The following is a 27,389-nucleotide window of genomic DNA, read 5'->3' as shown; positions in this document are numbered from 1 at the left end:
GGACGCGTACTTCCAGATCCCAGTCCATCTGTCTTCAAGGAAGTACTTAAGATTCAGCCTAGACAACAAGATCTACCAGTTCAAGGTGGTGTGTTTCAGTCTCTCCACAGCACCTCAGGTATTTACCAGAGTGTTCACCCTGATTTCTTCGTGGGCACACAGGATCGGCATCCGTCTCCTCCGTTATCTGGACGACTGGCTGATTCTGGCAGACTTGGAGTCGACCCTTCTTCGACACCGAGACAAGCTTCTGGGACTTTGCCAAGATCTAGGGATCATGGTAAATCTCGAAGTCTTCTCTGCTTCCAACTCAGCGACTGGTATATCTAGGCATGATATTGGACACCAATCTCCACAAAGCCTTCCCATCAGACGACAGGATAGCAAGGCTGAGGAGGGTCGCAGATCCTTTCCTCAGACGAGAAGAACTCCCAGCCCAATCGTGGTTACGTCTCCTCTATCACCTTTCTTCCCTGGCCCGTCTAGTTCCAAACGGTCGCCTCAGGATGAGATCCCTGCAATGGCAACTCAAGTCTCGGTGGAATCAAGGACACGATTCCCCGGACGTCATGGTCCCTATGGGTCCTGCGGAACGGACGTACCTTCAGTGGTGGGTGACAGACGAGAACCTACGAAAGGGAGTGGATCTTCTCGTCCTCCCCCCGGATTTGATGCTGTTTTCGGACGCCTCAAAGAAAGGGTGGGGGGCCCATGTTCTGAACCACAGGACCTCAGGCCTCTGGTCAGAATAAGAAAAGTGCCTCCTCATAAATCTGCTTGAAATGAAGGCTGTATTCCTGGCACTTCAACAGTTCCAACAGTACCTGGCGGGTCACTCCGTGGTGGTGATGAGCGACATCACCACAGTAGTGGCTTACATCAACAAGCAGGGAGTACCTTTTCAGAGCAGCTATCCCATCTGGCAGTAGAGATACTGAGATGGACCGAAGTCCACTCGATTCCACTATCAGCTCGTTTCATTCCAGGCAAGAGGAATGTGCTCGCCGACAGTCTTGAGCAGGGCATCCCAGATAGTGAGTACCGAGTGGTCTTTGGATCGTCTAGTAGCCAACAAAGTCCTGACTTTGTGGGGTTCCCCGACGGTGTATCTGTTCGCGACAGCTTTGAATTTCAAGCTTCCGCTTTACTGCTCCCCAGTCCCGGACCCCAAGGCACTCTGGCAAGATGCCTTCCAACAACGGTGGGACAACATCGACGTATACGCCCTTCCCCCGTTCTGTCTGATGAGGAGGGTACTCAACGAGACCAGAATATCGGTCAACCTTTCAATGACCTTGATAGCTCCGCTATGGCATCACACAATGGTTTCCGGACCTTGTGCAGCTCCTGACGGAACTCCCGAGAGAACTTCCTCCACGACACGAGCTACTCGAACAACCACACGCCAACATCTTTCACAAAGCCGTAGCTTTTCTGCGGCTTCACGCCTGGAGACTATCCAGCATCTCCTCACAGAGAGAGGCTTTTCGTAACAAGTTGCTGCAAGGATGTCTCGACACCTGCGAAAGTCATCCGCACGGGTCTACCAGGCGAAGTGTTGAGTTTTCTGTGGTTGGTGTCGTGGAAGGGGTATCTCTCCCCTCGATGCCACTATTCCAGCAATAGCCAAGTTTCTCGTGTATTTGCGGGAAGAAATGCGCCTTTCGGTCTCGGCAGTGAAAGGCTATCGCTCAGCCTCAAGTCTTGCCTTCAGGCTCAAGGAATGGACATTTCCTCTTCGCTGGAATTTTCTCTACTCATACGAAGTTATGAACTTACCTGCCCCCAGTCGGAAGTGAGATCTCCTCCATGGAACGTGGTTCGAGTTCTCGGGTCTCTTAAGAGACCTCCCTTCGAACCATTACGCCAGGCTTCTGGTCGCCACCTGTCTTGGAAGACGGTGTTCCTACTTGCTTTGGCCTCGGCCAAGCGAGTCGGCGAACTTCATGGTCTCTTGTATGACATCGCCCATTCAAGGGGATGGGAGGAGTTAACGTTCAGATTTGTCCCTGAGTTTGTTGCTAAGACTCAAAATCCAGGAGTGCCGGACCCTCAGTTCGACTCTTTCCGGATTTCGAGTCTTCGTTCTGTAACAGATGACCCAGACCATCTCCTACTGTGCCTAGTGAGAAGTCTGAGGCTCTATCTTAAGAGAACAGCTGCAATTCGTCCTCGGGTGCAGGCATTGTTTGTGAGCACCGGAAGGACGAAGAGGAGGGTCACTAAGAATATTATCTCAGCGTGGATTCGCAGGGTTATCCATCATTCCCTGAATCCCGACCCTCCTCCGTCATGTCGCCCTAGAGCACACGATGTCGGGTATTGCTACGTCCCTGGCCTTCAAGAAGAACTACTCAGTGATGCAGGTTTTACAAGCAGGGGTTTGGAAGCGTCAGATGACCTTCACAGCCCACTACCTGCAAGACGTGACCCACAGGAGGCTCGATACGTTTTCTATCGGCCCTGTGGTGGCTGCACAACAGCTGGTTTAAACCTCAGGCTCCTTAATGGACTAGTAGCAGAGGGTTGAGGGCATTGTTACCTGGTTTTAGTCTGCATGAATGAAAAGGTAAGCCTGGCCCTTATTCTTTTCTTCATTCTCCCCTCTCTTGGGGAAAGCAGCATCCTGGGTTCTCTGCACAGCTGACCTCAAACCACTGCAGGTAAACCATGTTTCCTTGTGTTCCGAGTATTAAGATAATACTGTCACGTCCCCATACCCTTACGAGGTGGTATTGGGAACGTCCTATCCTAGAATTCCATCTAAAGGACTTCAGGTCAACTTCCTAGGACGAGTCACACTTCATTCCTTCACACACAAGCTTACGTAGGCCGCGGTTCTTGTAGAGCAAGGCACTTGCCAGGTGCAGGGACCCCTTATCTTTGAGTACTAACACACTCAGATACTGAGTCCCCGGGCAAAAAGCCAAAAGCCATTAAGGCTGGGACTTACCACCCTACCTAAGGGTTGAGTCACCCATATTAAATAGCGTGGTTTGTATTTCAGTTACGGAACAAATGACAAATTCGTAGATAATTTGTATTTTTCCTAACTATACAAACCTTAGCTATTTAATCCAACTTGCCCGCCAGCCCTGTCCCCCGGGAAGTCCTACCTCTAAGCAAAGTGAGCTAATCACAGGTGTGTGAGGGGGGGAGGGGTAGCAAGCTATCCCTCCCTACCCCCTCGCTAACTAGCGATGGGGTAGTAAACCCTCGTTAAAATTCTAATGGCTCGTCATTTCAGCTACGCCGAAAGTAATACCCATATTAATTAGCTAAGGTTTGTTTAGTTAGGAAAAATACGAATTATCTACGAATTTGTCATATTTCTCTTCCTCCTGGTTTGTTAAAGTTTTTATAGGAGATATTTATTTTAATCTTGTTGCTCTTCTTAAAATATTTTGTTTTTCTTTATTTCCTTTCCTCACTGAGCTATTTTCCCTGTTGGAGCCCCTGGGCTTATAGCATCCTGCTTTTCCAACTAGGGTTGTAGCTTAGCAAATAATAATAATAATAATAATAATAATAGACTATCTATGCTGTTATTTGTGGTTATACTATTTGGTATGTCACATCTAGTTGTTCTTTAATAAGATGTCAACTATTGATGCAGTTTTTTGATATTTAGAAAAGGAGTGTCAGCTTCATGAAAAACAAAGTTACTTGGCAGACCATTAAGAGAACTCATGTTTTTCAATCCTTGTTTCATGTTCACATCCATCTTGCTTTTAGATCTTAATCTTGACAATTTTCTTTAATATTTCATCATGATCATCTCCTCTTACCCCTATTGGCGCAAATGGCCTCTGTTAGATTTTGCCAGTTGTCTCTATCTTGAGCTTTTAATTGAATACTTCTCCATTCATCATCTCCTACTTCAAGATTCATAGTCCTCAGCCATGTAGGCCTGGGTCCCCCAACTCTTCTAGTGCCTTGTGAAGCCCAACTGAACATTTGGTGAACTAATTTCTCTTGGGGAGTGCAAAGAGCATGCCCAATCCATCTCCATCTAATATTTAGATAGCTTTAAGAGCTCTACGATGCATCTTAGAATGATGAACTTTTTAATTACTTTAGCGGACTATGTACTTTTTAATTACTTTAACTCGCTACGTACAGAGTCCAGGTTTGCATACACTCTAAGTTGAATTTTTTTACTCCCTGCTTTTTATACATATAAATTATTTTTTGGGGTCCACACTATATTTTCACTACTATAGCTTCATTGAATTTTCATGCATTTGTCCGATTGATTAATTCTCCTAAGCCTTCAAGTAAAATGCCTTTTAGGTCTGGAATGGTATCAGTTATTGTATTAGTCTTCCGATGATGTAAATTTTGCTCGTATTTCTGGTGATATATTAGATGCGGTTGATATTTTTCACTTTTTTGGGGGGGCAAAGTTTTTATTAGTTTGTTGGCATCCCTGACCTTTGCGCCATTACATTTTCAGTACCACTTTACAAAACTATAAGCCATCTGGAATTAATAGTAAAACCCCATTTCATTGGAAGTATTACAAATCTTCGCAGGTTCCACCCCAAAGAAAACTTGCCAAAACCCTTGATTGCTGGATTCATGACAATTGGTGTTTAAGGTTAACCAGACCAAACTCATGGAGACAAAATCTAAACCTAGTCCAGTTCACCTAAAAGAATTTTAAGAATACAGTGCTGGGAAGAAAACAGTGTGCAGATTTTCTTGGGGAATTTATATGAACTCATTGAGAGAAATAAAATGTTTTCCTTTCTATTCTCTTTCTATATTTCATACAACTTCTGTTCCTCCCATATTAGATTACGATTTGCAGTTGCTAGTCAACCGTATGGACAAAGCTGCGCAATTTCGTAGGTCTGTTGAAGGTAAATAGTCTTTGATTATTGTTCCTCTTCATATTATATGCTGTCTTAGCCAATTAGAGATTGAAAATATCCCCGGGCAGGTAAAGAGGTGGAACAAGAAGATTCAAAAGCTTTTTTAGTCTTTTCTCAACGATGTCTTGTGACCTGTTGGCGAGACTGGTACAGTATTGTAAATTTAATTTTTATTAAGTGGAAGAAAAGGACTCAAAATCTTTTTTTTTCTTTTCTTTAAAAGATCTTGTGACCTGTTGGCGAGAACTGGTAAAATATTGTGAATTTGGTTTTATTAATTTTTATCAAGATCTATTTTTTCCAGATAACTCTTAATTATATTTAGGATACCTATGAAAGCTAAGCAAGTTTATTTAAAGTTTGATGGCATGCATACAGATGTGCATACAAAAATTAAATGTGTTCGTGATGAAGTGTCTTAGGAGTATGGTTGGTGTATCTCAAGTGGATGGGGTTAGGAACAAGTAGTAGTAGTGAAAGGGGGTGTGAGGAATGAATTAGCAGCTAGAGTGGATACGAATGTGTTGAGGTGGTTTGGTCATGCAGAGAGGATGGATAATGGTCGTCAGCAAGAGTTGATAGAAGTGCAAGAGGAAGGCCAAGGTTTAGGTGGGTGGATGGAGTGATGAAAGCAATAGGTGGCAGGAGGATAAATGTGAGAGAGGCAAAAGAGCGTGCTAGAAAAAGAAATGAATGGTGAATGATTGTAATGCAATTCTGATACACCCTGCTGCTACCTTGAGTGACTGCTGAGGTAGCGCCAGTAGGAAATTCAGCATATGAAGCTTCATTTGTGATGGAAAATGTGGGAGAGTGGGCTGTGGCACCCTAGCAGAACCAACCAAACTCGGCTTAGTTCCTCGTCAGACAAAGAGGAACAAAGGGAAAAAATCCTCTTTTATTTCTTTAGGCTTGTCGACTACTGTACCTCCCAAAATTGGGGGGGGGGAAGTGCTATGATAAATAGATAAAATAGACATTTTAGCAATACCTGATGACGTATGATGTTCAAAGATACAGTGCATTTTACATTAGTAGCAAGTGATGTATTCATTTGTTTGGTACTTACAAATAAAACAAAAACTAAATTGTACTCAATGGTTTTAATTTACAGATAGCGTACATCTAGGCATCATGATGAAATCAATAGTCAGATATCCGTGCATTTCAGACCAAATATGCTTGTCTGCCTTTATGATTTTCTCATATCATTAACTTAGCATTGAAGTCTAGGTAAATCTCCTCATTCCTGCTACAGACTCCTAGACATAAGGTCCTTAATTTACAAAGATTTGAGGATATAAAAACAAATTCAACCAAAATTATAATTCTCTGATGTTGTATCAAAAGTTAATATACTGTACTATAATAAGGTAAAGAAGTTCTGAAATAAAACAATATTATATCATTTAATTCAATAAGGAAATGGACGATTTCTATATCCTGATATCTATTTCATATGGAACAGGACTATTTGTGACTTTTGTAGCTGAAAATTGAGGTATGGGAGTCAGTTTAGGCCTACTGTAGGCCAAAAATTTAACAAAGTTGACTTTCAAACAATTTGACGTACAAATGTCTTTTTGGAACATTAAGTTTGCAAGTTGAGGACCTTCTGGATGTTACATATACAGTATTATTAAACCACACCTGTTCATAACTTGATAATTACATGGGATGGCATAGTCTGATGAACTTCATTTTGTTTTTTTGTTTATTTTTACAGGCAGTATGTTGTTACTTTGGGATGCCAAGTTTGCCATGGTAACGAGCAAAAGACGGTTGAAGATGTATTATGATCCTCCTTACGCTTGGGTTTCGTCTGTTGGAATAATTTTTGTGGACGGCGGATCATTGTCGTGCACTCCTTACGTTATTACGGATTCAACTCTTGCTACGGTTTTTGGATCTCGAGTTTCTGGTATGTATTTTTAAAGTCTCTCTCTCTCTCTCTCTCTCTCTCTCTCTCTCTCTCTCTCTCTCTCTCTCTCTCTCTGTCTGGTGGATATACGAGGTGCCTCACACTGAGGGACCTGGGGGAACCCAAACATCAAACATAAAATAAGTCAATCCTAGCGATTGCTGGATTGGGGTTTCGGTCCTGTTCAAGCTCAATATTTTTTTTTAAGAGTCTGCAACCTCAACATCCTTGTGAGCTAAGGATGTGGGTTTCAGGAGAGCCTATGGGTCTACCCGTTGAGCCAATGCCTGGTCCTCCCCGTCCTAGCTTGGGTGCTGATCATTTGTATATATGGTCAGGGTATGGCATTGTCCTGGTAGCTAGGGCATTGTCACTGCCCCTTGCCTGTGCCAATCATGAGAAATCTTTAAAATACCTTATCGGTGTATTTGTATACAAAAATTACCTAGTAGGTAAATAAGAGTACAGTACAGTATCTCGCCAGTAAAAACAGCAAGAATTTGTGTTGCATATACAAGACTTGTAATATACAAATTATTTAAAGTACTGTGATGGGTGAAATTGTTAGTACAGTAATTGAATTGCTAAAAGAAGAAAATTTTCATGCCATTTAGTAGTTTTATTTTTGTTGAAATTTTAGAATTGAATGTTTCATGCTTTTTTTTTTTTTTTTAATTTTTTCTAATACTGTACTGTAAGTGTTATGAGACGCACCTTAATGCAGTTTATGCTTGCAGCTGATGTGGACTGTCCCCCTGAAGCATGCTATGGTTGGGATGCAACAGCCGATGTGAAGAAGGGTGAAACGGAGACTATTTACACCAACAAAAGTGAAAAACTCGTTGAAATTGTCAGAAGTGTAGATAAAATTTCTCTAAGTGAAAGTGTGTAAGTATATACTGTACAGCAGAGTGAATATGCATTTGCCATTTGTCTCTTGTGTAGAAATGTTTTGGGACTACTTATCTAACTTTTTCCTATCTTTTCAGTTTCGGTGGTTTTACACTTCTAGAGTAGCTTATTGTATGATTATAACTAAATGCGCTTATGTAATATAAAAACCCTAAATTTGTACCGTCATGTCATTGACAACTATTACTGTATTTTGATGACCACCATCATTCCTATGAAACCCCCTGATGTTCATATTGCTTCTTTAGAAATGCAGTTTTATTGACGTTTACCTCTGAATCTAAAAAATTTTCCTGTTTTCTTTCCTTTCAATAGATTTATGCCCCTAGTAATGTAATGAGATAATCTAGTAGTTAATGTTGATAGCAAATAAGCGTGGGCAAGCCTTACTAATTTTGTCTATAGTCGCTGGTTGATGTTGGCTTGTCGACAAGCCAACATCAACCAGATTATTTAGTTTTAGCTTTTTTTTTTTATTGTTTGTGGCTTAGTTTTCTCAGAGATTTGTTTGTAACTACTACTACTACTACTACTACTACTACTACTACTACTACTACTACTACTACTACTACTAGTACTAGCCAAGCTACAACCCTGGTACCTAGTGAGGAAAGGAAAAAAGGGAATAGCAAATAAACTATACACTACAAATAAGGAGTATAAATATTTTAAGATCAGTAACAGTATTGAAAGAGATATTTAATATATAAGCTATAAAGTAAGACTTGTATCAACCTGCTCAACAGAAAAACATTCACAAAAAGTTTAAATTTATGAAGATGCATGATTGTTTAGATTGTTTGTTAAGTCTGTATGTTAGCATTTGGGATTAGATATATCCGTTCTGGGTATTATGACAAATGTATTTCAGGCTCTTGATATTGAAAGACCTCCAGTAGTCTGGTCTGCCCTTTTTTATTTTTTTCTTAATTTGGTGTAGTTTTACAATATTTAATAGGGTTTAGTTTTGAACCTTTGGAAAGTCCTTAGATTAAAAATCTCGTAGCATTAACTTATTCCCGATAACCTTTTTCTATTGGCATTATCATCAGCTAAACAAATAAGTGAACTACAACCACTATATTCTCAGGTAGGCTTTTGGGGAATAGGAAATCTCTTTTTGCTTACTTGGAGCAAAAAATTATTTTAAGACTAAGGGTTTGCCGTATTTTTTTTCAAATTCTCTCCTTGTAAAATGAGGTGAGCTTTACAGTAATCAGAAAATAGATTTTTGTCTAGTAGGAGCTGTTGATTATTCAGATAAAACTACATAACGTAGAGGTAGTGTTCATAATTTGGTTTGCGGGATTAGTTCCAAAACATCCTCATGCTCAAAAATGCAATGTCGTTGATTGTTGGTCACGGAAAGCCTCTAAGAATTGGATTGTAGTATAATGAAAGCAAGGAGCGTCATAAAGAATTGGACCCTAGTATAATGAAAGACTTGAAGGGTAGGGTTCATTAGAGGTGCAGCTACGTCTCTTAATTTTTCCAGCTTTAGAAAGGGTTTTGGTGGAAGCTTAGTGGTGTACCAAGTTGGTATTTGGTAAACATTAGCTTTAAGAATCCTGGCTTGCTTATCAAGATGTGACATCTGGTGATGTGGTCTTATAACATTTTTGGATTTAATTAGTTTTTCTTTATCTTGGTTTAAGGAATTCTAGTTTTTGTTACATGATAGTGGGTGTATATAAATTGGTATGTAGAGAATAAAGTGATGTATATGGAAACAATCTCGGTTTTCATATTTAGAAATTTATTTTTATAGATGGTTTTGTTACCAATAAACTATACTTCAGGTGAATCCACAAGGTTAATTACTTTTATCATTTTGTAAACTATAAATAACATATCCCTAAGCTGGCAACTCATCTTCAGCAGTTCATTTTAGCTGGTAGGATAGGTGGCCAAAAGAAGAGCAAGAACAGTTAGCCAACTCGTGGTAAAAAGTAGAAGAGAAAGTTATGTATTAAGTGATGTAAAGTGTGGTTTTAACAACAATTTTATATAATATAAAGGTACATTTTTTTATTGCATGGTCGAAGTTAATTTAATGCTATAATTGCTTTCTTTATCTTTTACTTTTTGTTTTCTAGTATTCTTGGCTATCAGCGTAGTATTTTTTTCTGCTGGGGTAAATCCTTGTGGTTTTTTCATGATCGTAGGGTTGGAGAGACCTGTAGAGCTTTGTAGCGAGGCTTATATTTCTCCTATTGATTGATGCTGTGTTTCTTGCTTGGGTCTTATGTCTCCTGATGGAGGACTTAGTGACTTTGAGTCTGAATTGGTTTCATTTCTGGGTATAAAAACTTTATTTGATGTGTTGTCTTCTGAATTATCTATTAAACTCTCTTGGTCTTGTGTGAAATACTGGATATCATGATGCATGATATGAAATGCTTGAAACTTGCTTTCTCTTCTTTTATGATTATCTTTTGTTCCTCTTCATGGTGTTCTGTCTCTTATTTATTGTTTTTAAGAGATATGCATAGTTGGCAAGTTGCTATCTGCTAATCTATGTATCTATTTACCAAGGCACCTCCCTAAGTTTGGGGGTTAATCAGAGTCAAACAAAGGAACAAAATGGGGCCTTTCCTCTCTACGCTCCTCCCAGCCTGACGAGGTATTCTGCCGAGTTTGGCTGGTAGTTCTAATATGCAGTTTATTTTTGAGGGGTAGAACTTTCCTTGACACTGACCCAATTTTATCACTGTATTTGTTATTGTTGTAATTCTTGTCTTATTGTATATTGTTTAGAAGGCTTTTTACATTAACCTGACAGCGCTCAGGTAGCTGTTACTTTGAAGTAACTTGAACTGTTGTTTGTTGTGGATGTTGCATCGGTTTGCCTTTATCTCGTGCATTTTATTTTTAATTAAACCCCTCCTCAATGGCTGTTTTGCTCCTTAAGTTGTATGTTGTTGGTTGTAGTAGACACATTAATTTGTATTTCCTGTACGTTCTTTGTACGTATGGTCCTATGATGAGCATTCAGAGCATATTTAGAAGCTTTTATCTTTAAAACATTCCTTATGCAGATGCTCATATGAATAGCTTTTATAGCTAACTGACAAGTTCACAAATTTCATATTCAATATATTGACTTGGGAGATATTGGTAGGTTATGAAGAGGCTACATTCTATAGGGGAGTTCCCAATATGAACATTTGGGGAGATTTATAGAAATACTGTATATAGAATATTGAAAATAATTTTTTTCATTCTTACCTGATGTTCATGTATACTGTATATATCCCCCACCCTTTTCCCTCCCACTGACTTATATTGTCAAGAGGATGGGGAACAGTCTAGAAAAAAAAACATTAAAGACAAGGCTTTAGTACTTGGCCAAGCCATTGGTTTATTCTAGTTAACTTCTAGATTGTCCAATTCTTTACTAGGAGGCATATGTCTATTGATAGGAGAGAAAAGAATTTATTTTATAATACGGGCAAATGCTCTCCTTGATGGCTAGCATGGTAACAAGTGCTGTGAGCATTTTGCATACTAGATATTAGTTCTAATCATTACAAACTCATCGTTTTCACTTATTTATGTGCTTCTTGTTTTAAAGTGCTCTTTTAAAATCTTTTAAAAATATTTTTCAGGTTAGTTGGAACCATCCTAGGTCCTTTAGTGGAAAACAGAGACCTTTTGCTTCTGCACGAAGTAATTACCGTATTTGAAGACATACCGGAGTCTTGCCTTGTCAAGGTGATCCAATGCTACATCAGATGTAAGGACTCTGAATTCGATGGGCTATTTAAATACCCTGCTATGCCAATGGAAGTCGAATGTGCTGGAGAAGAGGGAGGTAAGACGAGTGATTATTGTTATAAGCAATTGTTCATTGGGTTTTTCAGCAGTTGCAGTGCAAGACAATTTCAGTTTTTCCCCGCACCAAAATGTTATTTTCGTTCTCTCCTGTAATATTGAAGTTAAAGGTTTCATAACCCTGTAAGAATTAAAGAAAATTCCCCGAGAAATTTAATTTTGCGTCTTAGTTTTGATCATAAATTAATTTAATTCAATCCACTGATCATTAGGTATTACTAAGGGGTCTTTGCAGAATGTTTTTTTGGCTTTATAGCTCTCTACTCTCTTGATTTCCTTTCTTCTGTCTTGCTGTCCAGCCTCTTAACTTATACTTCATAGTTTAACTGAATCCTTTATCCATAGCCACCCCTCAACATAATGCCTTCCCCGGCTCTAGCGCCACGCCACATAGCCCCAAGTTCCACAAATCATAGTAATCACTTAACCCTGTTGGCGAGTACAAATTACAGTGAGCTTTACAGAACACAGTCCAATATCATCTTGAGTACTTTGCAGAGATTATTTTGCCGCTTCTGAAATTTATCATGCCTTTTTCTTTCCATCTATTCCCCTTTGGTTTCTTACTGTTGTTCTCTTACTTAAACATTTCCTCTCTCCAATTTTGTTCCCATTTAAGGATGTATACTTTGGACAAGCCATGAACAGTTGAAAATATAGCTCATTGGATGTGTCAAATTCTGTAGTTTCTCGTAAGATTAAGGAAATTTTGTTTTCTAGTCCCTCCATATCAGTAAATAGATAAATGATAGGGAAGGGACTGATAGATAAGTGAAAATAACATATTCAGGTGGTTCAGATTTATATAAAAAAAATTCTTGATTCCAAATGTAGTTAAATAGTCTGCATAAGTTAAGCCTTTTAGGAAATAGTAAGGTATGCCCAATATCACCCATTATAGAAACTGTTGTGGCATTTAATTACAGTGTGCCTTCTGTAGTGCACAGGAGGCCGTAGTAAAGATTCTTCTTAAGCAACATTTTTGGCCCCCCCACCTGCATTGCTTTGCTCTTATGAATGGTTTCGAAACTTCATAACTTTGTTCTTTCTAAAATTCTCACCTATTGCTATTACACATCAGCTGGTGCCACAGTATGAGGGTAGAGAAAGTCTATGGAAGGAAGTAATGAGAGATTTAAGGGTAATCACAATAGCAGCATTGGTATAGTTTGCTTTTATATGTACCAGACTTTTCATGCAAAAGTAACTTAGTACAGCTGTTTCACCCTGTTTCACCCTATAGACCTTGAACTTTTCATAAAATGTTTTTGAAGGCCCTGGGGCCCTTGATTGACCACAAGGGGTAGTTATACTATACATGCATGTAGAATGGATTATTCTTTGTGGTTCTCTATTCTTTACTTGCGTACGACAGTAAATATCTTAATTTTTCTCTAGCATTCTTTTCCCCCCCTTTTTTTTTCTTTTTTTTTTTTTTTTTTTTAATACAAAACTTCAGATGTATAGAAGATACATATGCTACAGTAGTAACCCAACGAACTCCCAATTAAGCAAACTTGTGAAATATACACAGTGATGTTGTATGTTGTTGTAATAGTGGTATAAAAAAAGTGATGTACTGTAGCTTTGGGGTAAAGCAAGGAGGAATTTATTCATTAATATTCTCCTTTTCATAACAAAGCAAGATGCACACATTGAGGACATTATCAATTCTATAGTATCTGATATGCGATTTCATATACTTTGGAATTGTTCTATGCACCATAGCAACTGTTAGATTTTACTTAATCTTTGAATATTTATTATCAATGATGCTATTAAGATTGACCATTTTTCTATTTTTCAGTTGTGAGATGTCCATTTGGTCCTGGGAAGGCTGCCTTCGTAAACACCATTTTGAAAAAGCCTTACACAGATTCCCACCTTGCGAAAGAATTCACAATGTTGTCGTTCGAAGACACTCTTTGCCTAATTCGGCATTTGTACTTCTTGATAGTGGCAGGGGAGGTAAGATTCTCCTATGTACTGTACAGTATATTTGCAAATGACGCAATTACATTGCTGGGTTCATTTTAGCATTTTCTTCTTAAGTATATTTTGTGTGTAGGCTAGTGTACTCCAGATGTTAAAAGTATTGAAAGGAAAAGACCAAGACTACAAATTGCTTATTATGAAGGCTAATTCCAAAATTACGGAACACGAAGTTTGTATTTTATCAACTTTCAAGTTAATATGCCAACAATTATCTTTTAATGCTGGAATTTAAAATAGAACATGAATTTTTTAAAAAAAAATTCAATGGTTTGTATGTTATTAACTAAGTTTATTTGCACACAAGATTTTGATTTAAAAACAGTATTGAAATGTAAGTTTCTATTTAAAAAATAAACTTTTTTTTAGGTTTTGATATGTCCAGGGGAGGATGATCTTTCTTTAGGAGAAGTGAGCGAATGGCTGAGTTTGCTGCTCGATACTAAATACCATCAGCTAATCCTGTCGTCTGAAGTTGACGTTCATCGCCTGTTGCTGTCTTGTTTTAGTCGAATTTCAAACATGGTAAGAGTAGTTATTTCTAGTTTAGTTGCTAATTATGTTTTGGTTAATTTAACATTCAGCTTCAGAGCTTGTTGATATCTTGTAATCACAGGCCTATAGTAAACCGCCGAAGCCTGTAAGTAGAAGAATATTATTATTACTTGCTAAGCTACAACCCTAGTTAGAAAAGCAGGAAGCTCTAAACCTAGGGGGTTCAAACAGGAAAAATAGCCCAGTGAGGAAGGGAAACAAGGAAAATAAAATATTTTAAGAAGAGTAACAACATTAAAATGAATATCTTAAAACAAGAGGAAGAGAAATAAGATAGTGTGCCCGAGAGTACCCTCAAGCAAGAATGAATGAATGATTTAAAGTTTTCAGGCATCCTGACATAGGGGACTCTAACCCCAGACAGTGGAAGACATGGTACAGAGGCTATGGCACTACCCAAGACGAACAATGGTTTGATTTTGGAGTGCCCTTCTCCTAGAAGAGCTGCTTACTATAGCTAAAGAGTCTCTTCTACCCTTATCAAGAGGAAAGTGGCCACTTTATAGTAGTGAAATAATTAATCAAGAAAAAGTTCAATGTTTTAAGAAATAGTTCAATGTTTTGTTTGATCTTTCGTGGAATTATTCTTTTTCTGCTAATATGTATTGCTCATTCAACAGAATGAGAAATGAGTTAGTAACCCTTGTAGTGCAAATTATGCAATACCCAGTAATTAAAGTTTAAATTTTTTGCATTCTGCTTTAATCTCTTAATTAAACTATTAGTATTTTCAACGTAAAAGTAAAAATGTTATTTGCTTCTGTCAAATACATATTTAAATATTTTTGAAAGGTTGGGTTGACAGTTTACTTCAATTTTAGCTGTGAAATTAATGTTGTAAAATTAGATTTAAAATTCCCACACATCTGTAACTCTGCTTCTATCTTTATTACTCTAATATTGTTTTGTTTATTCTATCTTAATTTTTTCTCTTCCTGTGTTTCAAGTTTTTATAGTTTATATAGGAAATATTGTTGTTATTGTTCTTTCCTTGTTTCCTTTCTTCTGGGCTTATAGCATCTTGCTTTTCCAACCAAGGTCGTAGCTTAGCAAGTAATAATAATAATTAACTCAAGATGGACTGCAGCCAAACTTTATGATGAGCAAATATATACAATGTGCTTAATTTTTTAACATGATTTTATTCTTTTCAAGAGAGAGTTCCAGAGAACTCCAGATTTACTTTAACAGTTAAATGTTTTAAATAGTAAAAGACCTTCTTCATATTTTGATAGTCAAATTTTGATAGTCAAGATACTGTAATCGTACAAATTAACACATTTTAATAAAAGTTTTATTTGCCCTTAACCTTTAATAGGCCAGTAAGTCATGTGCCAACCAAAAGTATTAAATATTTGTTTATGAATAACTCGGGTTAGTAATATTTTATTTGCCCTTAACCTTTAATAGGCCAGTAAGTCATGTGCCAACCAAAAGTATTAAATATTTGTTTATGAATAACTCGGGTTAGTAATAAATCTGATATTTTATAGGAATAAATATTTTTATTACTTGATCAATAAAATGCAAGATTTACAGTATTTTTGCAATTCTCAGTATTTTACTTGGTGAAGGGGGCATGGCACAGGCATAAAGCAAAGTATTTTCTGCAAGCTATGTTGGTGAACTGGCTGCCAGCTACATTAAGCATGTCTTTACAAGCCTTGTTGTAGAATTTTGTGCTCTATTCATTCTTAGTTGTAAACATCAGTCATTGCAAGCCATTGTTGAGATTGCAGAAGACACTACAAGCCATTCCAATCCTGCATTGAATATTATAGTTAGCAAATACAGAAGCTGTTGTTGTAAGTTATGGTGTAGATCTCACTGTTGCAAAGCCAAAATCATTGTTGCAATCCATTGTTACAAGCTTTATTGCAGAGGCTGTACATGTTGCAGATTGCAGAAGACCTGGTCACAATCCAGATTGCAGAAGACCTGGTTGCAATCGATATTGAAGATTGCAAGAACTTGTTGCAAGCCACGTTACAAATTGCAGAAGCCATTGATGCAAACCATGTACAGATTGCAGAAGCCATTGATGCAAACCATGTACAGATTGCAGAAGCCATTGTCGCAAGCCACATTGCAGAAGCTACTGTTGGAAGCCACGTTGCAGATCGTAAAAGCTGTTGGAGGCCATGCTGCAGATTGCAAAAGCCGTTGCAAGCCACCTTACAGATTGCTGAAGCCATTATTGGAAGTCACATTGCAGAAGCTGCTGTTGGAAACCACGTTGCACATTGTAAAAGCTGTTTAATGTAGCCATGTTGCAGATTCTATAAACCAATGTTGCAACCCATGTTGCAAGTCATGTAGCAGATGCATTGTTGCAATTCTATTGCAAGAGCCATTGTTGCAAATCACATTGCAGATTGCAAAAGCCATTGTTGCAAGTCCTGTTACAAATTGCAAATCTATTTTATTGAAAGTCATGTTGCAGATTGCAAAAGCCATGTTGCAGATTGCAATAGCCATTGTTGCAGATTGTAAAAGCCATGTTGCAGACTGCAATAGCCATTGTTGCAAGCAATTTTTGCAGATTGCAAAAACCATGTTGCAGATTGCAAGAGCCATTGTTGCCAGTAACGTTGCAGATTGCAAGAGCCATTGTCGCCAGCCACGTGGCAAGAGCTATTGTCGGCAGCCACGTGGAAAGAGCTATTGTTGCAATCGTTGCAATCTTGAAACATGACTGGCAACAATGGGTCTTGCAATCTGCAACATGACTGGCAACAATGGGTCTTGCAATCTGCAACATGACTGGCAATATTAACTTCCAAGCTGCAACATGACTTGCAATAGTAGCTCTTGCAATCTGCACCAATGGCTTGTGCAATCTGCAACATGACTAGCAGCAATGGCTCTTGAAAGCTGCAACATGACTTGCAACAATCTTTTGCAATCTACAAAATTACTTGCAACAATGGCTCTTGCAATCTGCAACAATGGCTCTTGCAATCTGCATGACTTGCAACAATGGCTCTTGAAAGCTGCAACATGACTTTCAAATCTCTTGCAATCTACAAAATGACTTGCAACAATGCCTCTTGCAATCTGCAACATTAAAATAGCTCATGCAATCGACAAAATGACTTGCAACAATGGCTCTTGCAATCTGCAACGTGAAAATAGCTCATGCAATCGACAAAATGACGTGCAACAATGACTCTTGCAATCTGCAACAATGGCTCTTGCAATCTACAATAGCTCTTGCAATCTGCAACAATGGCTCTTGCAGTCTACAATAGCTCTTGCAATTTGCAACATGACTTGCAACAAATGGCTCTTGCAATCTGCAACATGACTGGCAACAATGGCTCTTGCAATCTGCAACATGACTGGCAACAATGGCTCTTGCAATCTGCAACATGACTGGCAACAATGGCTCTTGCAATCTGCAACATGACTGGCAACAATGGCTCTTGCAATCTGCAACATGACTGGCAACAATGGCTCTTGCAATCTGCAACATGACTGGCAACAATGGCTCTTGCAATCTGCAACATGACTGGCAACAATGGCTCTTGCAATCTGCAACATGACTGGCAACAATGGCTCTTGCAATCTGCAACATGACTGGCAACAATGGCTCTTGCAATCTGCAACATGACTGGCAACAATGGCTCTTGCAATCTGCAACATGACTGGCAACAATGGCTCTTGCAATCTGCAACAATGGCTCGTGCAATCTGCAACATGACTAGCAGCAATGGCTCTTGCAATCTGCAACATGACTAGCAACAATGGCTCTTGAAAGCTGCAACATGACTTGCAACAATGGCTCTTGAAAGCTGCAACAATGGCTCTTGAAAGCTGCAACATGACTTGCAACAATGGCTCTTGAAAGCTGCAACATGACTTGCAACAATGGCTCTTGAAAGCTGCAACAATTTTTTGCAATCTACAAAATTACTTGCAACAATGGCTCTTGCAATCTGCAACAATGGCTCTTGCAATCTACATGACTTGCAATATTGGCTCTTGCAATCTGCATGACTTGCAACATTGGCTCTTGCAATCTGCATGACTTGCAACATTGGCTCTTGCAATCTGCATGCCTTGCAACATTGGCTCTTGAAAGCTGCAACATGACTTGCAACAATGGCTCTTGAAAGCTGCAACATGAAAATAGCTCATGTAATCGACAAAATGACTTGCAACAATGGCTCTTGCAATCTGCAACAATGGCTCTTGCAATCTGCAATCTACAATAGCTCTTGCAATTTGCAACATGACTTGCAACAAATGGCTCTTGCAATCTACAACATGACTTGCAACAATGGCTCTTGTAATCTGCAACATTACTTGCAACAATGACTTGCAATCTGTAACATGACTTTCAACAACTCTTGCAATCTGTAACATGACTTTCAACAACTCTTGCAATCTGCAACATGACTTTCAACAACTCTTGCAATCTGCAACATGACTCACAACATTGGCTCTTGCAATCTGTAACATGACTTGCAACAATGACTTGCAATCTGCAACATGACTTACAACAAAAACTTTTGCAATCTGCAACATGACTTGCAACATTGGCTCTTGCAATCCGCAACAATGGCTCTTGCAATCTGTAACATGACTTCAACAATAGCTCTTGTAATCTACATGATTTGTAACTAACTTTTGCAATCTGCAACATGACTTAAAACATTGGCACTTGCAATCTGTAACATTACTTGCAACAATGACTTGCAATCTGCAACAATGGCTCTTGCATTCTGCAACATGACTTGCAACAATAGCTCTTGCATTCTGCAACATGACTTGCAACAATAGCTCTTGCATTCTGCAACATGACTTGCAACAATAGCTCTTGCATTCTGCAACATGACTTGCAACAATAGCTCTTGCATTCTGCAACATGACTTGCAACAATAGCTCATGCATTCTGCAACATGACTTGCAACAATAGCTCCTTCAATCTGCAACAATAACTCTTGCATTCTACAACATGACTTGCAACAATGGCTCCTGCAATCTGCAACATGACTTGCAATAATGACTTTATATCTGCAACATGACTTGCAACAATAGCTCTTACAATCTACCTGACTTGCAACAATAACTCTTGCAATCTGCAACATGACTTGCAACAATGGCTCTTGCAATCTGCAACAATGGTTCTTGCAATCTGTAAAATGACTTGCAACAATGGCTCCTGCATTCTACAACATGACTTGCAACAATAGCTCTTGCAATCTGCTACATTGCTTCCAACTGGCTTTTGCAAGCTGCATCTTGTCTTGCAACAATGATTTGCAATCTGCAGCCTGGTTTGCAATAATGACTTGCAATCTGCGACATGGCTTTCAACAGTGACTTGCAATCTGCGACATGGCTTATAACAACAACTGCAATCCACAACTGGCTTGCAACCACAGCTATGGCAATCTGCAGCATGTCTTGCAACAGTGGGGTGGCTTTTGCAATCTGCAGTGTTGCTTGCAACAGTGGCTTTTTCAATCTGCAATGTGGCTTGCAACAGTGGCTTTTGCAATCTGCAGTGGGGCTTGCAACAGTGACTTTTGCAATCTGCAATGGGGCTTGCAACAGTGGCTTGTAAAATTTGGAATGCACCCTTAGATATTTTCAATGTGATGGACTAACTGTGTAATTAACCAGTGTGAAAGAAATTAATTTAATCAGGTTATAATTTTTGAAAATAAGTTTTCTCTGAGCGTGTAATAGATTTTTAACTTTTTAAAAAAAATCTAAATCCCATGCCTAGATCAATTTTTGAAAATAAGTTTTCTCTGAGCATGTAATAGATTTTTAACTTTTTTAAAAAAATCTAAATCCCATGCCTAGATCAATAGGTAAAATTTTTTATTATGTATGTGTAATTTTGCTTTTTTTTTTTGCAGCACAAGCTTCTGCAAGAACTGATCGCCTTGGAGCCATTAATAGAAAGGATTGCTGATGACAGCTATACTAGCCAGGGAGCGTTTTGCAGTGGATATTCACTAGAAAAACTTGTTATTACTAGATGAGTTTATTATTAATATATTTTACACTAATCTAAAATTAAAATTACTGTAATTATGAAGACTTTACTGTATTAACCTCTTAAGTTATTTTTGTGCGCAGTATCATCTCCTATCGTATATGAAAAAAAAAATCGTCAAATACAGTAACCACAATAGTAATTGAATAAAAACAGCAGATCACAAAGTTAATCTCAAAGCAATGTAAGACCACATACATAGCTAATGCCTATTTCTGAGCTATCCAAAAAAAGTTACGAGTCTAATCACCACGAAATTGAGGAAGTGGATCATTGGCTTCCTAGTTAAAACATGGCTGGCTTTGAATACCTTAATGGGGAAAAAATTGCAACATGACTTACCATAGAAAAGTTATTATTTCAGCCTGTAGAGGGAACTTATGCACATGCAGACTTTATGGCCAAGATGTCAATCATATGTGTACATCCTCTTTCAAAGTTACCTCTGGAGTTGGTCAAAGAAATACTGGAAACAAAAAATAAGACATTAGATTCTGTAGAGGACCCAAATCTGTGTACGTTGTACTGAGAGCAACACAAATATTTGTGATGGTTACACACGGATTACAGAATTATTTAGTTACTTGGTAAATGAATACTGTGGGAATATAAATAGTGAATGTAAAAATCCTTCAAACATATGGTTTGGTCTAGAATAGATAGTTATTAAATAATATAACTATTTATTATAGCATAGTCATAATTTAAGCATTGGATTTTTTAATTTGGGCCACATAACTCTTCATGGAGTCCTGGAACCATTCATCGAAGAGATGAAATCAACATTATAATTGCATTGTGGAGTAGAATTTAAGGGGAACTATCTTCGAAGTGTGGAGTTGTTTTAATTGCCAGGATTTTAAGTCTAAATACTAAGCATAAATTCTATTCAGTCAAGGATTCCTATTTTCAGATCTTGAGTGCTAGACTGCAGTGTTTACAGTACTTTGATATATAAATTGAGGACTTCTTAGTGTAATAGTTGATAGAATTTACTAAAATTAGATTGCTTAAATTAGAGTACAGTCTGGTTAGAAATTGTTGCAAAAATATTGTACAACTTTACAGACAAATGTCGACAGTATTACTGAAAGAATGCATTAGATTACTTTAGCTAATGTAAGAGACAAAAGATATGTTTACCTTGAAAGATATGTTTACCTTGCATTATTATTTGACAAGGACATGCATTATTATTAATCTGACAAAGATTACTTCCTAATAAATAGTAAGCCCTTTTCAGCATTAGAATTAAAGATAGAAAGAGTACTTTAGCAGTATAATAATTAAACAAAGCTAAATCTATAATCTAGTTATGCACAAATTAATGTAGATTTACACAAATGAATGATATAAATTTACAAAATCAAAACAGGCAAAATTTTGAAATATTCAAAATTTGAACAGTGCAATTTCTGGAAGATTGTAAGTGCTAATTAAATGAGGTATTGTAACATCAATAAAAGAAAGATGTAGAAACTGCATAACAACAGTTAGCTACAATACGAAAAGTTTTAAAGGTAGTGAAAGTTCAACCGATAACATTTTATAAGGGTGAAGCTAAAGATATGGAAATCTTAGGACAAACCACAAAGTAACAGTTACTATCCTAGAAAAAGATTATGGTTACGACTAGATAAGGCATCAAAATTGAATAGCATTACTGTATTCCACCAATAGCGAAATGTAAAATATGAACTTGGGACACCATAACAGTATACTGTACCAAATATAATGTCTATGAATGTAAAGTTATACAGTAAATTTAAGAATTTTTTTGTTGCAAGGAAATGCTAGAGTAATAATAAAAGCATGATGAAGAATACATTAAAATATTTAAGAGCTTAATGCAGGAGAAGGATTAAAATATACATATCTAGATGAGGATATACAGAAATGTTATTGCATCAAAATGAATTAAGTCAGTCCCTTTGAAATTGGGGGAAAAAGAAGCCTAAATGATCCACGTATGATGGGCCACAGAAAGGATCGGGGAAGAAGTCGCTTCGTTGTTGGAAGAATTGATTAAGACATGAATTTTGTCCATAAAGCCCATTGCTGGGACCTGGCAGCCCATTCAATGCTCATGAGGAATGGGGCCAGACAATACACAAATGTTCCCAACAAATAAAAGTCAAGAGATTAAGTAGATAAAATAAAAAGGTGAACAGAAAGTTTTAAAGATTTAAAAAACTCAATAATTTAGAGTATCTAGGGATGGAATCAAACTTGCAAAAACCATCATAGTGTCTACAGTGCACCAGTTAAGCAAGATTGTAAGTTTGAGAAATTATCACCAGGCAATACATACATAAATGAGAACAATGCATGACTTCTGCATGATGCTATAGCATGGTTCCATTTCTAGGAAGAAACTAGTGTTCATCAACAATCACTAGCCACTGAACTCCTCAACAATCCCTAGACATTGAACGACTATACAAGCTATTGGATTTATGCATTTGGGCTACATAAATCACGTGGTCCGAGAAAGATTCAACATGAAACAGATCAACAATTGTATTGTGGAGTTGAATTTAAAGGGAACTTTAAGATTGAAGATAAAGTATAAAAAGAGATGAGGTAGCTACAGGCCAAACAGACACTTTTAAGACTATTAAAACTAAAACTAGTGAGTGTTACCTTAAAGGAACAAACTTTTTATGGTGACTTAATGCTGATGCAAAAAGGAATTGCCTTATTTATAATATTTTTGTAAAATTCCTATTCCCTATTCAAAATAAAATACAACGAGGCATTTCAAGAGAAAATGCATCAAATACCAAATCACGCCCATCACCAGGTCACCATAACGTCAGCCAGCAATTTGATAAATTACACCAGAAAAACAACCAGGGTTTTCATTTCAGTTCCATAATGAACTGTACTATACTCTTATTCAGGAATGTATAGTATTAGCTTTTGTGAGGACTTCACATAAACCAGTTCTTTCACAAGCAGCACAACAAGCTACCAACAACTTAGTTCTTCACAGTTAATTTTGCATGTTAGGAGTAGCATTAAGTAATTCAAAATTCATGTTGAACAGTGAGAGGCCCGATGAAAAAAAGATTTCAACATAGGAAAATGAATAACTAGGAATAAAGGTATAGTTTTAAAGGCTGAAAAAGTAAGCAAAGCTATGGGCTGGAAGGGGAGACACTAGCAAGACCCGATAATTAATGACCACAAATGGAGTCAACACTGAAAGCATCTATCTTAAACAGAAGGAAGTTTTGTCTAGTTACATTGAAGGGAATTGCTCTGGAATACTCTTCTAAATTGCAGTCTCTCGTAATTATAGCATCAGAAATATACTGTACATCATCTCAACTTTAACAAAAATACATTTGGTATGAATCGACTATCACTAATGCTAGGCTGCAGATGATGCAGGAATTATTAAAAGATGAAAGGGAAATCTCTTAACCGAGGAATTCATGAGAAGATGGAAAGGCTTTTACACATCTACTAAACACTTTGAGTGTGAAGTACTGGCTAATGTTCTTACAGTAGAAAGACCAATAGAAAATAGAGAGCATGAAGGTGAAAATGCTATAAAGAATGTTAAAGTAACTAAAGTTGTAGAAAAATGAGAGGAAACAATAAAAAGATTATGGTAAGGAGTTGGCGTACACACTGGATAAAAGATCTGGGATGAGGAAATGCCAAGGGCATTAAATTTCATAAACAAAAAGGATTAATGTTAAAAGGAACTACAGGGGAATAAAGCTTCTGGGCTTGTGTTAAATAAATTAGAGAATAGTGAGGAGGAAAATTTGAAAGAGTTGACATACACGAGCAGCAGTAGTTTGGGTTTATGAATGGAAAGAGCACAGTGAATGCTGTTTTTATATTAAGACAAGTACAAACAAGGTATCTATTAGAAACCTGGAAAGTTTTTATGAGTTTTGTGAATCTTGGAAAGGCTTATGACATGGTACCAAGAAGGTCAGTCTATTGGAGTTTGAAAAAGAAAGGAGTTCCAGACAATTGCTAGGATTAGTGAGGATGACATACGATGACATGTTCCTCATCATTATGGACATTTTGTCAGTGAAAAAACAACAAAGAAGTGTGGGAACAGAGCTTTTTTATAATCTAGCCATTATAGTAGACAGAAAAAGAACTAAGAGAGGTTTTTAGCATGGAAGAGAGTCCTAGGAAGGAAAGAATTGAAGTTGAATATTAGAAAAACATAAAAAGATTAGTACTATGAGGACTTTAACTAACCATTCAACTGTGAAGATGGTATAATGCTAAAGCAGAACTAAAGTATGCGATATTTATCTACCAGAGATCAATAAAAACCGATTGATTTATTGAAAGTTTTCTGGCATCCTGCAATAATAACAGAAGGGAGGTACTGAGAAGTAGGAGAGAGTGAAAGAAGCATTGCAAAATTGATGTGAAATAAATGGATCTATTTTTGGACGATAAAATTTCATTCGGACTAAAAGGTTTCTAAGAGTTATCAGGCCCATACTAAATTACAATATAGAAACTTAAAGGGAAAGAGGACTGTAGGAAAGAACCAAGATAAAGATGGATTGCTGGAACATCACTACTGGAAAGGAGGGAAAGGCAAGAGTAATAAAGAAGGTGGAACCAATCAAGAGAGCTAAGATCATGCTAGTGATGGAGAGCAGGTGTGTGGGGCACCAGCTAATCAAATGATTGTGTGAAGTAAGGAGTGGTATGGCCAAGGTGGGACGGAGGGAAGAAGCAGCAAGGAATAGAAATAGATTGTGAAAGTGGAATCGACCGGCTAACCCTGCTATACAGCGGGACTAATAAGATCGTAAGAAGACTATTGCTAATGATTCTATAAAGCCAGGATTGTGATTAGTGACTAGCCAACAGTATCTCGCGAGTGCCTTTCGAGCGAGAAATTAAGTAACCAGTCAATATATATTCATCAATATTAAAAGTATAACAACCACATTGATTTAAGGAATAATCGTTTCACTGACCTTAGAATATACTTGTTACTTAGCCTCCACTTGCAAGTAACCATTTTCACCTGGAAATATAAAATATATATTAGATTGAAGTTATACCAAAGACATTGAAATTCTAAAGTGTAAAATGACACAATTCTATTATTACCATATGCTTGCATGTTCAAGAATGATACCCCAAAATGAAGGACTTGTCCACAATTAAGTGACAAAACTCTGCTTGGTAATTGGGCCCTTTTAGTTTCCAAGCCTTTAGGAATTTTGACAGAAGCATAGTGCTGGGACCAGGAAAGCCAATCAGCGCGAGCTGCTTTAGGGGACAACAAACTTCAATTATGAAATTAAAAGCTAAAAAAAAAAAAAAAAAATAAAAGTGAAGATGTATGTTAAGGGGAATGAACAGTAAAAAACTTAAAAGGCTTGATCAGCTAGAGGTCTAAGGGATGCAGATTTGATTTTAATCTGTGGGGGAGGAAGGATGTGGACAACAGTAATTTTTGTCGTAAGTGCTCAAGTTATTGTTCTATATAAAAAGGTAACTATTTGCAATGATGTTTTACTTTGCATAAAGTTTTCATTTATAGATATACTAAGTCATAAGTGATAATGGCAATGACTTGGTCAAGTAGACTTTCTTTTTCCCCCGAATCAAGAATGGAATCGCCCATTATAGACGGATGAATACCACACTACCAACAACAAAGGATACAAGGTAATACAAGAAAAAATAAAGCCTCTATCACGACAAATAGAATACCAGAATACACATTTAAAATGCATTGTTACCAACCTCAGCGTTAAAATATTTCATCACGTTTTGTGTGATTAATGTTATTTTAAGGTTTCACACATTGGTACTCCTGACTGGTAGATGGCCACTGAAATCAGGTTAGATGGGAAGATGGAGGTTAGAAAAAAAGAAGACTTAATGGCTAGGCAGCTAGAGGTAAACAATGGGATGCAGCTAAAGACCATTCTTTAGTGCCTGTAATGATGGCACTACCCACTTGGGGGAAATATTGATGAAATCTCTTGCCTTTAAAAAAAAACTCGAAGTGATCAAACTTTTAAAGATTTCACGAGTGTTACTGTATGGACAAGAGTCATGGTATGACAATGAAACAATATCCAACAGATTTTGTAGATTTGAGAACAAAGCCCTCAGAAGGTTAGTGGGACTTAAATGGCAGGACAGGATTATAAATAAAACTATGAGATTACTCAAGTTCCATATGTGGACGAGATCATGATGGGGGGGGGGGTAGATGGACATGGTTTGGGCATTATCTTGGCACTCCCTAAGAGAAATTAGTTCACCAAACTTTTAACTGGGCTCCACAAGGTACTAGAAAAAAAAATCTGCCACATCCTTTCTCGCTGGCTGTAAGAAATAAAAATGAATTCACGAAAGAAATTGAATTTTTTTTTTTTTTTTTTTTTACAACAGAACATTATTTCTTATATACATATTTCCTTCCTACTGCAAAAACAATGTACAGAACTGTGCAATGTTTAGTTTCAAATCTAGGACCAATTAAGACATACTTCAAGGAAAATAACTTTGAATCTATAAAAAATTGTAATTGATAAAGCTTCCAAGACTAAATTATTGTAGATTTTATCTATAAAAGCATTCTGTTTTCTTTGAAAAAAAAAAAACTATGGCAACCTTTGTCTATCCATGCGTGTCTGCCTGTGTGTGCGTGTGTGTCTGCCTGTGTGTGTGCCTTTGTGTGTGCGTGTCTCTGCCTGTTTGCGCGCGCGTGTCTGTGTCTATGTCTGCCTCTGTGTGTGTGTGTGTGTGTGTCTGTGTCTGCCTCTGTGTGTGTGTGTCTGTGTGGCTGACTCATCTGTGTGTGTGTGTATGTGTGTGTGTGTGTGTGTGTGTGTATGTGTGTGTGTGTGTGTGTGTATGTGTGTGTGTGTGTGTGTGGGGCTGACTCCTGTGTGTGTGTGTGTGGGGCTGACTCCTGTGTGTGTGTGTGTGTCTGTGTCTTTGTCTGCCTCTGTGTGCGTGTGTTCCCCTCTCTTGTGTGTCTGTGTTTACCTCTCAGTATGTGTCTGTATCTATCCCTCCCCTCCTCTCTCTCTCTCTCTCTCTCTCTCTCTCTCTCTCTCTCTCTCTCTCTCTCTCTCTCTCTCTCTCTCTCCATATTTCTAACATGTCACAATCAATCATTGGACATCCCTCTTCTTTTCAATCTGAATTTTCCCCATCTGTTTTTGTATCTAGAAATTCAAATAAAGAAAATGAAATTTATCTTAACTTTACTTTTTCATTACCTTCCGAATCATCCTTTTTTTTTCCAATAAAGATCCTTGGG

At 37.6% G+C, this 27,389-nt stretch overlaps 1 protein-coding gene and 1 long non-coding RNA gene across 3 annotated transcripts in view; one reads left to right on the top strand and one right to left on the bottom strand.

The window, feature by feature from the left end:
* LOC137656770 (nucleolar protein 11) overlaps positions 1-20,142 on the top strand; it is a 52,613-nt gene extending 32,471 nt beyond the window's left edge. Inside the window, exons 6-12 of one of the 2 annotated variants that reach the window (XM_068391034.1) lie at positions 4,800-4,865; positions 6,604-6,798; positions 7,536-7,686; positions 11,319-11,524; positions 13,352-13,512; positions 13,906-14,061; positions 19,965-20,142. In XM_068391034.1, the coding sequence (XP_068247135.1) occupies positions 4,800-4,865; positions 6,604-6,798; positions 7,536-7,686; positions 11,319-11,524; positions 13,352-13,512; positions 13,906-14,061; positions 19,965-20,090 (1,061 nt within the window). In that variant the 3' untranslated portion in view covers positions 20,091-20,142. The remainder of the gene's footprint in view (positions 1-4,799; positions 4,866-6,603; positions 6,799-7,535; positions 7,687-11,318; positions 11,525-13,351; positions 13,513-13,905; positions 14,062-19,964) is intronic. The other variant, XM_068391035.1, reaches the window with a different exon arrangement.
* Positions 14,039-25,391, bottom strand: LOC137656771 (uncharacterized). Its single transcript, XR_011047019.1, has 3 exons — positions 25,078-25,391; positions 20,447-20,570; positions 14,039-14,174 (listed from the first exon to the last, which is right to left on the bottom strand). It is a non-coding gene; the product is annotated as an uncharacterized lncRNA (long non-coding RNA).
* Positions 25,392-27,389: the final 1,998 nt, after the last annotated feature.

The sequence above is a fragment of the Palaemon carinicauda genome, chromosome 17 (assembly GCF_036898095.1).
Source record: "Palaemon carinicauda isolate YSFRI2023 chromosome 17, ASM3689809v2, whole genome shotgun sequence".
In the NCBI taxonomy this organism is placed as follows: Eukaryota; Metazoa; Arthropoda; class Malacostraca; order Decapoda; family Palaemonidae; genus Palaemon; species Palaemon carinicauda.
This window is presented reverse-complemented; position numbering and strand designations above follow the sequence as displayed.